Source organism: Chiloscyllium plagiosum, chromosome 19 (genome assembly GCF_004010195.1).
Source record: "Chiloscyllium plagiosum isolate BGI_BamShark_2017 chromosome 19, ASM401019v2, whole genome shotgun sequence".
In the NCBI taxonomy this organism is placed as follows: domain Eukaryota; kingdom Metazoa; phylum Chordata; class Chondrichthyes; order Orectolobiformes; family Hemiscylliidae; genus Chiloscyllium; species Chiloscyllium plagiosum.
The window spans coordinates 11,111,723-11,128,621 of record NC_057728.1 but is presented as its reverse complement, the minus strand read 5'-3'; the positions used below and the strand labels follow the sequence as shown (position 1 = coordinate 11,128,621).

Sequence of the window (16,899 nt, the reverse complement as noted above, 5' to 3'; positions counted from 1 at the left end):
GAATGTTAGCAACATTTTGATGCTTTGCAGTGAAATTTAAAATTTGTTTTTAAATTCACATTATGATTCAACATTTTTCAGTGTGGTAATACTGCACATGAAAGAGATTTGAAATAAAAACAGAAACTCAACAGGTTTGGCAGCATCTGTGATAAGGGAAAAAGAGTTGATGTTTCAGATCTAATACGAACTCTTCAGATCTTTATCTTCTCAGTATGGACTTTGTCCTGCATTTTTGCACTTCAGTTTCAAAGCAGTGGAAGACTTTTCATAGAATCGTACAATTCCCATAGTGTGGAAACAAGCTATTAGGCCCAACTAGTCCGCAGCGACCCTCCAAACAGCATCTGACCCAGACTCTATCCCTGTGACCCTGCATTTCCCATTGCTAATCCATCCAGTTTGCACATCCCTGGACACTATGGATACTTTAGCATGACCAGTCCACTTAGTGAGTCAGTAGAATTTGCGGATCAAAGAATGCTGGTGTGCATCTCTAATGAGGATCATGCCATGCCAGTGGTTGACTGCACCCAATGGGACAGCTACTGGTAGATGGCTGCATTTTGTGTCTTCAGTGGAGAAGTTATTCTGTCAGATTATCAGCTGATATTGAGACTTGCGTGTAATTCCCTATAACTGGACAGCAAATTATTGAAGAAAGTTAAAAACAAATTACTGTGGTTGCTGGAATCTGAAACCATAAGGCCACAGATGCTGCCAGACCTGCTGAGATTTTCCAGCATTTTCTCATGGTGATTGAAGAAAGTTAATTTGGCAGTCTGTATATTGTTTAATAAAGTGGATAAATTCAGATTAATGATCTTGTGCACCTCATAAATTTCGACTGAGAAAATAATACATTTAAGTTTTTTGCTTAATGGAAAACAAGTTCTTGGTGTTACCCCTTTGACATTCCAGCACCTGACATGTAAGGCGGTAATTTTTATTGACACGAGATTGAGATTTTGCCTACTATCCAAGTCATCCGAATCATGTATTTCCTTCTGTCATAAGCTGTTGGCTTTTGTCCCAAACAGACCCAGAAATGGTGGGAAGTATTGTGTGGGTCGCAGAATGAAATTCCGATCCTGTAACACAGAGCCTTGTCCGAAGGGAAGGAAGGACTTCAGGGAAGAGCAATGCTCAGAGTTTGATGGGAAGCATTTTAACATCAATGGCTTGCCGCCAAACGTGCGCTGGCTTCCAAAGTACAGTGGCAGTAAGTATTCCAGTGTGTTTGCAACGCTGCAAAAATCTGTGATATTTGAACTCATTGCAAATACGCGTACCCTGTTGTTTCAGTTCTGATGAAGGATCGGTGCAAACTTTTCTGCCGTGTGGCTGGAACTACAGCATATTATCAACTCAAAGACCGTGCCACTGATGGTACTCCTTGCGGGCCTGATACAAATGATGTCTGTGTGCAAGGCCTGTGCAGGGTAAGTTGAGAATTACATCTTATTACAAACCTAATGCATTTAACCTCTTCTCCAGCTATGGAGCTGGGTGAGAGCTGAGGTGAAGCTGTGCAAACACTACGGAAAAGTGGGAAGCATATGAGAGTTGATTCTGAGAGGTTGGGAAGCTTGCAGATTTGGCTTGACACCCTGAGGTATAGAAGTGTGTCAATGACAACTGAGCCTGGTCAAACTGAATGAGTGCAGCTCTATCACTATTCGGCACCATCCAGACAAAGCAGCCCACTTGATCATCATCCAAACCACCACCTTAAATATTCATTTCTCTGCTTACTGATGCAGAGTGGTTGGTTGTGGTTTTTATTACTGATAAGATAAACACCAGTAACCCACCAAGCTCTTACAGTAGCAATTTACAAACATCCCAATCTCTACAACCTTGAAGGCCAGCAGGCAGGACCAAATTAGAAATCATGGACCCCATGGCCCTGCCCCAATCCCATGGCATTGTCAGTCCCAACTATTGGGCCATAATGCCCCTCCCTCTGTCCTCAGCCTTGGCAGCAAATGCATGGGAACACCAACAAATTCCCCTCCAATTCACACACCATCCTCTACCATTATTCCTTCACTGTCGCTGGGTCAAAATCTGGAACTTGGAACTCCCTTTCAAAGAGCACCATGGATGTACTTACAGCACAGCGACTGCAGCACTACCACCTTCTCAAGGGCAACTCGGATGAGCAATAAGTGCAATATATTGATTTCCGCTGTTGGTGTTTGGTTTAAGTTAATAATACTTTGTTAGATACCTTATTGTGTGGCCCAGCTGTGGTTTGCCAAATGCTGAGTATCTATCTTCACTAGTGAAGCCAGCACCAGGCCAAATTTGTCTGCATTCTTAACTAGGACAAGTTTATGTTTATTGATGGCTTTACCTACTCTCCTAATTAATTTATTTGTGTGACAGTTTATAGAAACCGGTAATGGTGCATTCATCATGGTTTGGGGAATTACACATTCTATGATAGCTATTGTTCTACGTTTAATCCCTAATTTGCTCTTTTGCAGCAAGCTGGATGTGATCATGTACTGAATTCCAAAGCAAGGAGGGATAAATGTGGAGTGTGTGGTGGAGATAATTCCTCATGTCGGACTCTGGCTGGCACTTTTAATAATGCACAATATGGTAAGCTGTGTTTGATGGATGGATTGGGAATAGCAATATGATGCAGACAAGAGCTTTTCTTCACTGGTGACCCCATTTTTATTCTTAAAGCACCAATTTTGCATTTTACATCTTGGATTCTAGCTTTACGTTTCTGAACATAAGAACAGTTAAGATCCAGGTGATAATTGCGAAACTTCAGTTACTGATTGTAAAAATCTACTGATCAAGGATCAGATACTTTAGTGAACGTTTGTGCATCTGAGAATTAATGATGATTATTGTAAGGAAGGAGGTCTTCCTTTGTTGAATAGTGAAAATTAATTTATCATTAATATGCTTTTATGACATTGGACTTTGAGGTCAGTGACTTTGCTGCTGAATTCAAAAACAAAAATCTGTCCGCGTGTTAATTTTCTTTATTCAAATGTGACATTTAATCTGTGGTGCCAGCAACAGTGAATACACCTGGAAAGCTGGCCAGCCAAACATATTAAAACGTTTTCACAGATCAGAACGCAGATAATAGACAGCTGAGATTGTGATTCACATTTTTTGGCATTGTATGAAAGCTAAATAACTATTTGTACATGTATACGTAGTGAATTAGTATAGAAACTGATCACAAGCTGGAGAAAAAAATATTTATTTTAATGATTACAGAATTTAAAATATTTAAGGGAATGATGTTCCACATTTTTAAGAAAAAAATCTGTTTAGCAGTGATATGACTTACAATGCCAATAAATCGCAGTTGCACCCCATTAAGGCTTAACATTTTCAACAGTCTTAATAAAAATAGTGTCGAAGGTTGAAGTTCACAATTCAATGATCGTGTGTTGCTTGGATGTCAATGACAGCAACCTCTCTATTTTCATTTTCGTGCGTGTGTGCGCGCGCGCGCTAGAAGTTACTGTAATATTACTGTGCAACCTCGGTGAGCACTGGCATTTTCACTGCCATTACACCTGCAACAACCAGCCCAAGACTTTTCGAGTGAATTTCAAATACTTGCTTTTTTTGTAATGGAAAGCAAAGTTCTTTTGCATTGGCTTCTGCATAGACAATAAGCTTAACTGACTGGAGGCGTTCCTGTCTGCAGAGGGCTAATCTAGTCCAGCTGGTTTCCTTTAATAATATTTTCCAATGCTTGTAATTCATGAGAATTGATTTTATGACTTTGAAATACTTTGTGTAAGACAGCCAGCAATTTGTTTACTTAGCACATAGTAAAATGTCCCAGTGCCCTCCACATGAGTGCACTGGAGCACCTAAAGTGATATTGGTATTAGCGACCAAAAGCATGAACAAAGAGACAGGTTTAAAAGAGACCAGAGTGGAGAGATTTAAGAACAAAGTGAGCACTTAGGGAATATTCTCAGCTGATTACATGAAAGTAAGTAAAGCTACTGATGCTGAAATCAAGTGTGAAAAAGATAAACAACCCATTGAAAGCTTGTAATATGCAGGAAATGTATTTGAACAATGCATCTGATTAATAATGCAATGGCAACTGGCTACTTTGATCCAATGTGTCAAAGCTGTAGGAATTCTGTAAACACTGTCTCTTTACCCTGTTCCCAATTCTCTATGTGTCTATCTGCTGTCACAAAGGGATTGCTGTCATTACCCATGTTTCAAATATGAGATAGGCAGCTGCAATGATTTTGTTCTTCAAATCTGACACAAGCAGATGTTCAGTGCTTTGTTAATGTAGGATTGTCAAAGTTGCCTGCAGGAGGTGGTGGACTGAGATAACCCTCTACATTCCACTTACCTCCACATGCATCATGATCAGCCTGCTAGTTAGTGTGTGCCTGGAAGAATGATTTTATATTACTGGACCTGGGCAATATGTCAGCACGTGGCTGGAACAATGGAACTTTGTTACTGGACCAAAGGTGGACATTCATTAATGAGGATTGCAGGCAGCTCTGTGATGGAGTGCAATTTGATCCTAGTCGTACACATTCAAAGTTAAAAATCACACAACACCAGGTTATAGTCCACCAGGTTTAATTGGAAGCACTAGCTTTCGGAGCGCTGCTCCTTCATCAGGTGGTTGTGATGAAGGAGGTACTGAACCACCTGATGAAGGAGCGTTGCTCCGAAAGCTGGTGTTTCCAAATAAACCTGTTGGACTATAACCTAGTGTTGTGTGATTTTTAACTTTGGACATCCCAGTCCAACACTGGCATCTCCACATCATGATACACATTCAAGCCCAAATCTCATCTTTGATGTCTACTGAGAGTTAACATACAGGTAGGAGACAAGAACAGAAATTGCTGGAAAAGCTCCGCAGGTCTAGCAGCACCGGTGGAGAGAAATCAGAGTTAACATTTCAGGTTGAATGACCCTTCCTCAGAACTGGTGACAGGAAAGGTCACTTGACCCAAAATATTAACTCTGATTTTTCTCCCCAGATGCTGCAGGACCTGCGGAGTTTTTCCAGCAATTTCTGTTTTTGTTTCTGATTTATGGTATCTGCAGTTATTTCTGTTTGTTTGTATAGGTGGGAGAGGTGAGAGATGAACAGTTAGGTTATGATCACCAACCTTATCAATCTGGTAATGCTAGAATCTAGAGTTCTAGAATCCCAAAAAAGACTCTCACTTCAGTATCCCAACCAGTTCTGTCTGCTGGAGGGTGGGCACAGATAGTGGGGTCAGGGATAGATCCAAAAGACTTTTAAATGGTCACTGTAGCCTCTTACAACTGTTGATCTTGACTGATATTACCAATACTTTGTTCTCAGTAACAAGCATTTTTCACAATTGTATCCAAAAATGTTAGTTCACACTAATGTGAATATTATGGATAGGTAGAAAATTGATTTGTTGAAAGATCACAAGATCACATGACAACAGAGGGCAAATTGTGGTTATGAACAAATAAAACAAGCAAACATAATATAATAGAGACAATCGTCAAAGTAAAATTGAAGGTTAAAATAATAAAAGAATCGCCTAATTATCAAGATTTAGTCTGCAAATTATGACAATGCATTGCAAGGTGCAGGTCTTTTTTTTATTTAGGGAATATAAGGGAAAGTTCCATTGTTGTCTGGTTTTTGTATTAAGAATTAAAGTTGTGCCATTTACAAATTTGATTATGAACTTCAAGTCATTTAAGATTTTTCTTTGTGAATAAGTCATTTTATTAAGTTTTAAGTAATTAACTCTGGAACTAATTCTGTTTGTCACTGAAGTTTTGAGCTTGAACAGATAATCTCCCCCAAGTGGTGCTCAATATTATTACATCAATTTGATCTTGAGTGCACAATTTGGTTAGGCCTCAAATCGAAAGAACCTAAGGAAGTCAGATTGTTTGGTGTGCAGTGTGCAGTATAATTAATTCCCTCTGAAAGAAATGATTTGTTTTACTGATTCTAGAGCTCAGTGGTTAGCACTGCTGCCTCACAGTGTCAGGGATCCAGGGTTTGATCCAAGTCTTCGGTGACTGTCTGTGTGGAGTTTGCACATTCTCCCCGTGTCTGCATGGGTTTCCTCCGGGTGCTCCTGTTTCCTCCCACAAATCCAACCATGTGCAGGTCAGGTGAATTGGTCATGCTAAATTGCCCACAGTGTTAGGTGCATTAGGCAGGTGTAAATATAGGGTAGCAGAATGGGTCTTGTTGGGTTACTCTTTGGTGGGTCGGTGTGGACCATATTGGGCCAAATGGCCTGTTTCCATACTGTAGGGAATCCAATCTAGTCTTTAACATGTGGATCCAATTCTGGCACTTGGTGACAATACTATTTAAAACCTTTTTTAAAAGCTCCATCCCATATCTATCTGCCCGCCCCCGCACCCTCCCCCCACACACACACACAACCTAATGCAGCAGGTATTATGCTACAGTACCACTTTTGCTAGCTGCCCTGCAGCATTGCACTCTGTCTGATTTCCTGGACAGTGACCACTGACTATTGTGGGAAAACAGAAGAAAGGCACTTTCTGCTGTTATCTGCTGCCCACACACCTAGGTTAAAATGAAAGGGTCATAAGGTTAATCCTGGAAATTACAGGCCTGTGAGCCTCACATCAGGGGCAGGGAAATGATTGGAAAAGATTCTCAAGGACAAAATCCAGAAACACTTCGAAGCAAATGGACTGATTAGTGACAGACAACATGGTCTTGTGAGGGTGAGATCATGCTTCACTAACTTGATCGAGTTTTTTTGAGGAGGAAACGAAGATGGTTGCTGTGGGAAAAATGGTTGATGCTGTCAACTTCAGTAAAGCCTTTGACAAGGTCCCTCATGGCAGGCTGGTACAAAAAGTGAAGTCACATGGTATCAGGTGTGAGCTGGTAAGGTGGAAACAGAGCTAGCTTAGTCATAAGAGACAGAGGTTAGTGGTGGAAGGATGCTTTTCAGAATGGAGGGCTGTGACTAATGGTGTTCCACAGGAATCAGTGCTGGGATCTCTGCTGTTTGTGATCTACATAAATTATTTAGAGAAAAATGTAGCTGGTCCAATTTGTAAGTTTGCAGATGATACAAAGATTGGTGGCGTTGCCGATAGAATCATAGAGATGTACAGCATGAAAACAGACCCTTCAGTCCATGCCGACCTGAGATCCTAACCTAATCTAGTCCCATTTGCCAGCACTTCATCCACATCCCTCTAAATCCTTGCTATTCATATACCCATCCAGATGCCTTTTAAATATTGTAATTATACCAGTCTCCAACACTTCCTCTGGCAGTTCATTCCATACACGCACCACCCTCTGCATGAAAAAGTTGCCCCTTAGGGCCCTTTTAGATCTTTTCCCTCTCACCCTAAACCTATGCCCTCTAGTTCTGGACTCCCCCAACCCAGAGAAAATACCTTATCTATTTACCCTATCTGTGCCTCTCATGATTTTATAAACTTCTATAAGTTCAAGCCTCAGACTCCGATGCTCCAGGGAAAACCGCCCTAACGAATTCAGCCTCTCCCTCTAACTCAAACCCTCCAACTCTGGTAACATCCTTATAAATCTTTTCTGAACCCTGCCAAGTTTCACAACATCCTTCCTATAAGGGGGAGACAAGAATTGCACACAATATTGCAAAAGTGGCCTAACCTACGTCTCGTGAGGAGGATTGTCAGAGGATACGGCAGGATATAAATCAGTTGGAGGCATGTGCAGAAAAATGGCAGGTGGTGTTTAATCCGGGCAAATGTGAGCTGATGCATTTTGGAAGGTCAAGTACAGGTAGAAATTATACAGTGAATGGCATAACCCTTAGGAGTATTGATATGCAGAGGGATCTGGGTGTGCAGATCCATGTTTCACCGAAAGTGGCAGTGCATGTAGAGAAAGTGGGAAAAAAAAGGCCTATGACATGCTTGCCTTCATTGGAAGGTACATTGGGTATAAGGATAGACAAGTTATGCTGCGGCTTTATAGAACTTTAGTTAGGCCACACTTGGAATATTGCATGCAGTTCTGGTCACCACACTACTAGAAGGATGTGGATACTTTTCAAAAGGTACAGCAAGGTTTACCAAGATGTTGCCTGGTATGGGGGAATTTTAGCTATGAAGAAAGGTTGGATAGATTGGGTATGTTTTCACAGGAATGTAAGAGGTTGAGAGGCGGCCTGATAGACGTTTATAAGATTGTGTGGCATGGATAGAGTGAAACGTTTGAGGCTTCTCCTGGGAGTGGAGGGGTCAATTACTAGGGGATACAGGCTCAAGAGGTGAGGGGGTAAGTTTAAAAGAGATGTGCAAGGCATGCTTTTCACTCAAAGGGTGGTGAGTGCCTGGAACGCAATGCCAGAAGAGGTGGTGGAAGCAGACACAACAGCAGGATTCAAAGAGTATCTGAACAAATACATGAATAGGAAGAGAATAGAGGGGTACAGATCCTGTAAGTGAAGACACTTTTAATATAGAAGGGCAAAATATGTTGGTGCCGGCTTGGAGGCTTCATTCTTCTAGAAAATCACCAGGAAGTGATTTTCGACAGGGTATCCAATCATTCCGTTTCCATGGTGAATTTTCATTTATTGCTCCATCATTTAGGTAGCCACAAATCAGAGAAAATGTATGTTTAATTTTCAATTCCTCTTTTACGCAGAAGTGAAACTGTGCCTGTGTGGAACTGAGAGAGTGAAAGTGAGGACTGCAGATGCTGGAGATCAGAGTCGAGAGTGTTTGATGCTGGAAAAGCACAGCAGGTCAGGCAGCATCCGAGGAGCAGGGGAATCGACGTTTTGGGCAGGAGCCCTTCATCCTGAGCCTAGTAATTGAGCCTAGTCCCACGATGCTTTGGTCCACACTTGTGTCAAGATGACATGGAGATTGGTTTTGGCCAATGGCCTGCTAAACTGATTTGCCTAAACTGCAATGTCCAGGTCTCCCAGCCAAAGCTGACACAGGAATTCATTTAATTACAGACATTGTAAGATTCCATTTCTGATTTCCAGTACCTGTAGTGGACTACATGCCTGCTTACTGCATCCTCTGGTACCGGTGGCTTGACCAGTACCCATATTAGAAGCACTGGAGGTCCCTCACAAAACATCTCTCTCTTTCTGGGGTTAGAGTGAACTGGAATGCTCCTCCTAATTACCCAATAATACTGGGTCCAGCTGCTGGTTGCTCAGTGGACTCCCACTTTGAGTCGCAGCTGGAAGATGAAGGTCGAGTGTGGGCGACGGAGAGAAAGAGAACAAGACAAAATTGAAAAAAATTGGGAAGCATTGAGACAAATGAGACTGGGAAAGAAATCAAAATGATGGTGCAACAGGGAGATTGGGAGTGTGGGAGCAAGGGTGAGGGTAGAAAAAGATGAGCAGAATTTGTGGATAGGCAAAGAGAGAGATAATCAGGGAAGGAACAAGAAAAGAGAGGAATGCGACAGAGACGGAAGGAAAGATAGCAATAAAATGAGAGAAAGGTGAAGTATGAATAAGATTGAGAATAAGGAGGTAAAAAGTTAAGAGATTCGAGGCATTTTCCAGAAATAGAGCACTTGAGAAATAAGGTTGAGTGCAAAGGTTTCAACAGTTTTTGAAGGGTACATCTGTAGTTGTGATGAGACACAAATTTTACAGTGAGAGTAACAGTGAGGATATTGGTGCTCATTAGTATTGAGAAGTAAATTTGGCAATAAGATGTAAATCGGGAAGGTGCTGTCTAATTTACTGTGGCCCTCCGCAATCTTCACTGGACTATACCTGACTGATAGACTCATCTTTAAAATACATTCAAGGCATGACGTTGCTATACTTATCTGTTAGTTAAACTTCAGTTGCATTATTGATAACTAATTAATAATTGGAAGACAACCTCTTACACTGAAATTTTAATTTTGTTTATGTAGAGTTCAATTGCTTTTCATTTTGGTTTTTGTCTCTTATAGTTCTTTGCATCGATACGTTTCATTTTTCTTACCTTCCACTTTATTTTCCCTTCTGTACAATATTTTGTATTGAATGAAATATTCCTGGCTTAGACTCTGTCAAGTTCAATGAGGATTCTTTAATCTCTCTCCCACCCGCAATGCTCAGTCACTCTCACATACCTGTGCGTGATCACACACACATGGAACTGCGTTGAATCATCCCAATTAGCAGTAGTTGCTGCTGAAATGATTACAAAGCATCTGTGGGCAACTGTAAAGGGAATGAATGACAAGTGCCATTCAATTTGCATTGACTCCCAAATCCAAGGTATTTATGCTTAAAGCTTACTGATCTTTTAGGTTTTCCTGGCTTGAGCTATGGTACACTGACAAAATTATTTTCTTGTAGCTTAAATCCTGTGCTATGTCAAACCTAGTTCTAATATGACTAGTGTGATTACTTTAGCCATCCTGAACCTGTGTGAAACTGAGCTGGAGTTGATTTAAATGTTTGGAGATTGCAGATGCTACTCTTTCTACGTGCTTGGAATGTTTTCTAGTGTGAAGGGAGTTCAGCTATCCTGTGTGAGCAGAAATATACAGCGTTTTCTCCTGGGGCAGTGTTAATGCAATGGGAGCCAAGGAATATAAATAAAGTGATGCTGGCTTGGAACCCATAGCATAGTTGAAGTAACTGCCAAACTGATAAGTTTAACAGAGAAAGAGAGCGAGAACCTTTGAATGGTGGTGTGATCCGTGAGGCACAAAGTGAATGTTGGAGTCCTCCAGGCCTGCCCTGAGCTCCTTCTGACTGCAGTCACTCATTTATCTCTTCCGAGTGGAACTGAATTTTTTTAAAAAAGCAGTTCTTCATTGTTCAAGACAAAAATCTGTCTTTTCTTTCCTTCGGAAATTGCGGTTGTTGAGGCTTGACAATTGACTGTGTAAGGATTTATTTTTGATTTCCTTCCCCACCTTTCTACTTTCAGGAACATTAATCCAGTCTGTATTTTAAACACTGTTAAGACATTGCCAAAATTAAGCACGTTTGGAAAACAAGCTCTGCATAGAATCTTTCTGTTTGTTTATTTCTTTTATATTATATCAGATTCAATTAATTTTGTCACTGCTGTCTCCTTAACTCATTCTTGGAAATATAATTGAATAATTTAAACTTCCTAATACTCCAATGTGTGAGTAAATATTGCTCTTGAAAAATAAATAGTGTAACTGGCAGAAACAGTAGATTTCCTCTCAGTTAGCATCTGAAAAACATCGATGATTGTCGTGGTTGTGGGTATGGTCGCTGAGCTGGGAAGTTGATTTGCAGATGTTTTGTGCCCTGTCTTGGTGACATGTTCAGCGCTTTGGAGCCTCCTGTGAAGTGCTGCTGTACTGTGTCTTCTGGAATTTATTTGGTTCTGTTCCTGCTACTTCCAATTGCCAATTCCAGTTGTTCATTGTAGTGACCGGTATATTGGGTCTAGGTCTATGTGCTTGTTGATGGAGTCTGTGGCTGAGTGCCATGCTGTCCTCTATTTAGCTGGTCCTATGATCATTGTGTTGTCCCAGTCGAATTTGTGACCCTTGTCATCTGAGTGTGTGGCTACTAGGCACAGCTAGTCGTGGTGTTTAGTGGCTAGATGCTGTTTGTGGATGTGGATCTTATTAGCGGATGCAAACACTCCATTCAATCATCACAGGAATTCCTAGACAACATCAAGAACATAGACATAGACAAGGACGAGACAATGATCTCATTCAATGTAATGGCACTGTTCATATCAATTGTCAAACGCCTAGTCAGAGAGACAATAGCCAATGTCCTGGACCGGCAGAACAGACAACACGACAGGGAACCTATCATCAAGGACTGCATACTCAAAGTACTAGACTTGTGCTTGACAACACACTTAACATTCAACAACCAAATACATGAACAGATCAATGGGACACCTATGGGCTCACCCATCTCTGGGCTCAGAGCAGAAGCAGTGATGCAAAGATCCAACCCAAACTCTGGATCAGATGCATAGATGCCACTTTTGTTATCATTAAGAGAACAGATATTGAGGTCACACACTGGATTATCAACACCATACTCTCAACGATCAGATTTACAAGAGAGAAAGGAACCAACAATCAACTCCCATTCCGAGATGTGATGGTACAAAGAACACAGAATGGTGAATGGACCACAAAGGTGGACAGGAAAGCCACTCACACTGACAAGGACCTGAATTGCATCAGCAACCCCCCGAACACATGCAAGAGGAGCTGCGTTAGGACCTGTTCAAAAGGGCTACAACACACTGCACCCTTCCCGGCACAATGGCTCATTGGTTAGCGCTGCTGCCTCGCAGTGCCAGGGACCCGGGTTCGATTCCAGCCTCGGGTGACCGTCTATGTACAGTTTGTACATTCTCCCTGTGTCTGCGTGGGTTTCCTCCGGGTGCTCCGGTTTCCTTCCACAGTCCAAAGATGTGCAGGTTAGGTGAATTGGCCATGCTAAATTGCCCATATTGATAGGTGCATTAGTAGGGAGTAGGTGAATGGGTCTGGGTGGGCTACTCTTCAGAGGGACGGTGTGGACTTGCTGGGCTGAAGGGCCTGTTTCCGCCCTGTAGGGAATCTAATCTAAAAATGCTCTAATCTATCCAAGTTAGAGCAGTGGAAGCTTGGCGGGATGGAGGAAGTCAGTCAGATGTCTTCTAGCTTGAGAGGAACTAGGACATTCCACCCTGTAGGGAATCTAATCTAAAAAGGGAAGAAGAACACCTCTCCAGAGTATTTGCCAAGAATGGATATCCCCTCAAGTTCACCTGCACCCCATGACCTAATTCACTAGCCAGGCTACCTTACACAAAAGAAAACTGACAACCAGACTTATCTGACCACTCAGATCCATAACAGCCCATAAACCGAGAACCATGCTCAGACAACAACTCACCAGGACAAAAGACCCTATACACATCATGTGCAAGACAAACGTTATTTACAGAATTCCATGCAAAGACTGCATGAAACGCTGTCTAAGAGAAACAGGCAGACAACTAACAATCTGCAACCACGAACACTCACTAACCACTAAATGCCACGACCAGCTATCCCTGATTGACATACACAGATGACAACTGGGACAACACAACAATCATAGGACAAGCTAAACAGAGGAAAGCTAGAGGATTTTTAGAAGCATGGCACTCAGCCACGGACTCTTATCAACAAGCACATTGACCAAGGCCCAATATGCTGGCTACTACAAAGAACAGTCGGAAACAGCAGAAACGGAACCACATAAATTCCAGAAGAGACAGTACAGCACAGGAGGCTCGAATGCACTGAATGTGTAACCTAGACAAGGGGCAAAACATCTGCAAATCAACTTCCCAGCTCGGCGAACATACCCACAACCACAACCCGAGCTACAAATCTTTACACAAACCTTGAAAACCATCAATGATTCTCTCTCGGTGCATCTCTGACTTTGCTGCACTTTGTGCTCTGAGGAAATGAGGCTGGGAGGACAAACCAACCTAGGGAACAGCAACAATCACTTGGCAAAACTACTGCTCCATGGTGGACCGCACGGCCTATCTGGCACTTAGTGTTCATCCATTCCTGTAATCCTGTGTTGATCTTGCTATAAATGCACTGAGAATGTGCCATTACGATGGCTCGATGTTCATCTCACTTCATTGCCATGTTGCACACTGTTCAGTTTTCCCATTTGTTTCCACTATCTGTCCTACATTGCACAGCTTCATATAGTTCTTGGTTTGTAGCCTATCTTGTACATCTCTACACTTCCACTGAGTGGTGTTGATCGACAGCATCACTAACATCAAATCCTGGAGACGTAATATCTTAGAGTTGCTCATATTTGGCAAAGTTGGGTTGGTCTTGCTTTTAACTTGGTCACCTGCTGAGATTGTGACCACCCATGGTACTTTCTTTCAGCTGAAATGTAGACTGTTGCTGACTAACATCCCGCCCTCACCATGACCCTGCTGAAAGCCTCATTCTAATCGTTATCTGCTGGCGCGACAGTTCATTCCCTGATATCTTCACTGTTCTTTCCACTAGCTACAGTGTATTCGTTTTCGTCATCCATGTCATAAAAAGATAAAGTAAATATATATTGTACTGATCCCTGCTGCATTCCATTAGTTGCTATCCTGAAAATGCTCCCTCCCACACCATCCCCCTCCCCACCCCACAACCCAAATCTGTGTTCTATTAGTTAACCAATCCTCTATCCATGCCAACATATTCCCTCCAACATTTTATTATTACTTTCAAGTGTGGTACCTTATCAAATACCTTTGGAAAATGCAAATAAATTACATCCCTTTTATCAATCCTGTTCATCACTGCTTAAATGATTCCAGCAAATTTGTCAAGAATATTTCCTTTTCATGAGCCACTGACTAATTGCATTAAGCCCTTAGACATTCAAAGACTGAGAGGTTTGCTTTATGAATTGTGAAAACCAAGTACAATGATTTCAAACGCTCAGGACTTTTCAACTGCTGTCCATACCAGTGACCTGAAACCTCTAGAAGGCCAAGGGCAGCAAGTGTATGGAAACACCACCACCTGCAGGTTCTGCCCCAACTAACACCATCTTGACTTGGATCTGTATCATAGTTTCTTCACAGTCACTGGGTCAAAATCCTGACACCCCCTCCCTAACAGCAGAATTGGGTGGTCGTACATCTCCAGGATTGCAGCAATCCAAGGAGGCAGCTCACCATCACTTTCTCCAGAACAATTAAGGCTGGACAACAAATACTGGCCTGGGCCATTTGTCACCCACATCCCATAAACAAATGAAGAATAACATGCTTTGGTTCCAGGTTTGTAACTTCTGTCAAATCTGAAAGTGAGATGCAAAACTCAGCCAGAGTTTGACCTCTGTCGATAGGGAGGAGAGCATGCTCTTGGGAGGATTAATCTGGGCTCAATGGATTGAATGGCCTACTTCCACATTGTAGGGATTCTATGTATTATGAGGCCAGACCTAGATTTGATCTATTTCTGAGCAATAGCAGGAAAATTTCACCCAGAATTCCTGCTTCTGATCATTGGAACTATTCATCAAATCCTGCTGGAAGATCCCTCTGCTGTATTAGGCTGGTACTGAGCTTCTTGGTGACTTTTGCATGTTTGACTAGTCTGGCATTGTTTAAAGCCTCTGCTCAATTGGGTGAGGTACTTGACAACTGTCTGTTTCAAAATGACTACGTTCCCAGAGGAATCGGCTCTTTGAGCAAGGATTCTAATGAGTTAAATGGAGTTTCCCTCCCAGAGAGGGTGCATAGGGGTGTAGGAAACCAGGAGTGTATTGGGACTATTTGTGGTCCTAAAGCTATTACCCTCCACCTCCTAGGGGAAGCAGTCACCCCTTGTTGTGGAGACAGGTTCTCTATCCAAGTTAGAGCATTGGAAGCCTGGTGGGGTGGAGGAGTCAGTCAGCTGTCTTCTAGCTTGAGAGGAATTATGGAAACTAAGTCACAGAGAGAATGATTTGGAGAGGCTGGTGTTGGACTGGGGAGTACAAAGTTAAAAACCCACAACCACTCGATGAAGGAGCAGCGCTCCGAAAGCTACTGTTGGACTATAACCTGATGTGTGATTTTTAATTTTGTACAGAGAGAATGGTTCATTATGGATGTGTTCTCTCACCAACTGTTTTTAAGCGATCACTTTATAAAGATGGACTCAGCAGTCAGGCCACCATCACGAATGGAAGTGATTGGTGAGGGGGAGGGGTGGAAGGGTGGGGGAGGTGTGCAGCCAATGGACAACCTATGGCAATTCCTGCATATCAAAGCTGGCAAGGACACTCTCAAGCCTACACACCACACTGCCAACCCCACCACACCCCCATCCAGCCCTGTCAGTGTAGGGGGTGTCCCTTCCGGTTCTGGAATGTGGAAGCCGATTGGAAAATTTAATCGGTCTCATTCAGGCTGTTAGTGATTCTGAAAATTTTCAGATGACTCCCCCAGAAGTAAACGCCAGCATAACCTGTGTGAGCCTAACCCTTTTATTGATCCCACTCGCTTGTGAACTTCAAAGTGGAGGATCAGTCCAGCGATCATTTCTAAACCTTACTGATTGTGTTTTATAGGAGAAAGTGAGGACTGCAGATGCTGGAGATCAGAGCTGAAAATGTGTTGCTGGAAAAGCGCAGCAGGTCAGGCAGCATCCAAGGAGCAGGAGAATCGACGTTTCGGGCATAAGCCCTTCTTCAGGAAGGCTCATTCCTGAAGAAGGGCTCATGCCCGAAACGTCGATTCTCCTGCTCCTTGGATGCTGCCTGACCTGCTGCGCTTTTCCAGCAACACATTTTCAGCTCTGATTGTGTTTTATGTTTGGTCTTTCCCTGTGGGCTGATTCTGCCTCCACAAAGAGCAGAGGCATTTGCTCACTCATTGGTTAGTCGTCAGCCCCACCATCCTCAGACTCTGGCCCAAGCAGGATTGAAAAGCCAGCCGCCAGTATTGGTCGTGTTTGTTGTCGCTACCGGTGAGCATCGTTGTGTGTGGAAAAATTGAATTAATCAGGATTGATTTTATCCTCTGTTTATACAACCCTGTAGCTGTGTACAAAAGTAATTTATGCCTGGATTCCCATGCGTAGTATCCAATCATGTGTAATGCACTTCAGTGTAATCAGAGCTATTACCCCTAGTTCTGAACAGAATCCAGTATTGTTTCCATCTGCTGCCATGAGAACACGTGGCGGGTCACAGAAAGTTCAGCAAGCACACTCACTGGATGCAGTTGCCTAAAGTAATACTAAAATGAGGGGGCCGCAGTGTTAGGAGATCTGTTTACCATTTTGAAAATGATGGTCCACCTTTAAATAGGATTACCTACAATGGAGAATCCACCTCAACCGAGACGATGGAAATTTAATGTGTTTGTTGCAGTTTTAATCATTGTTTTGCAGAT

General features: G+C 42.4%; 1 protein-coding gene across 1 annotated transcript in view; it reads left to right on the top strand.

The window, feature by feature from the left end:
• Positions 1–16,899, top strand: part of LOC122559510 (A disintegrin and metalloproteinase with thrombospondin motifs 20-like) — a 373,826-nt gene that overhangs the window by 197,931 nt on the left and 158,996 nt on the right. The window contains exons 13-15 of the mRNA XM_043709081.1: positions 1,041–1,222; positions 1,306–1,442; positions 2,493–2,610. Of these exons, the coding sequence (XP_043565016.1) occupies positions 1,041–1,222; positions 1,306–1,442; positions 2,493–2,610 (437 nt within the window). The remainder of the gene's footprint in view (positions 1–1,040; positions 1,223–1,305; positions 1,443–2,492; positions 2,611–16,899) is intronic.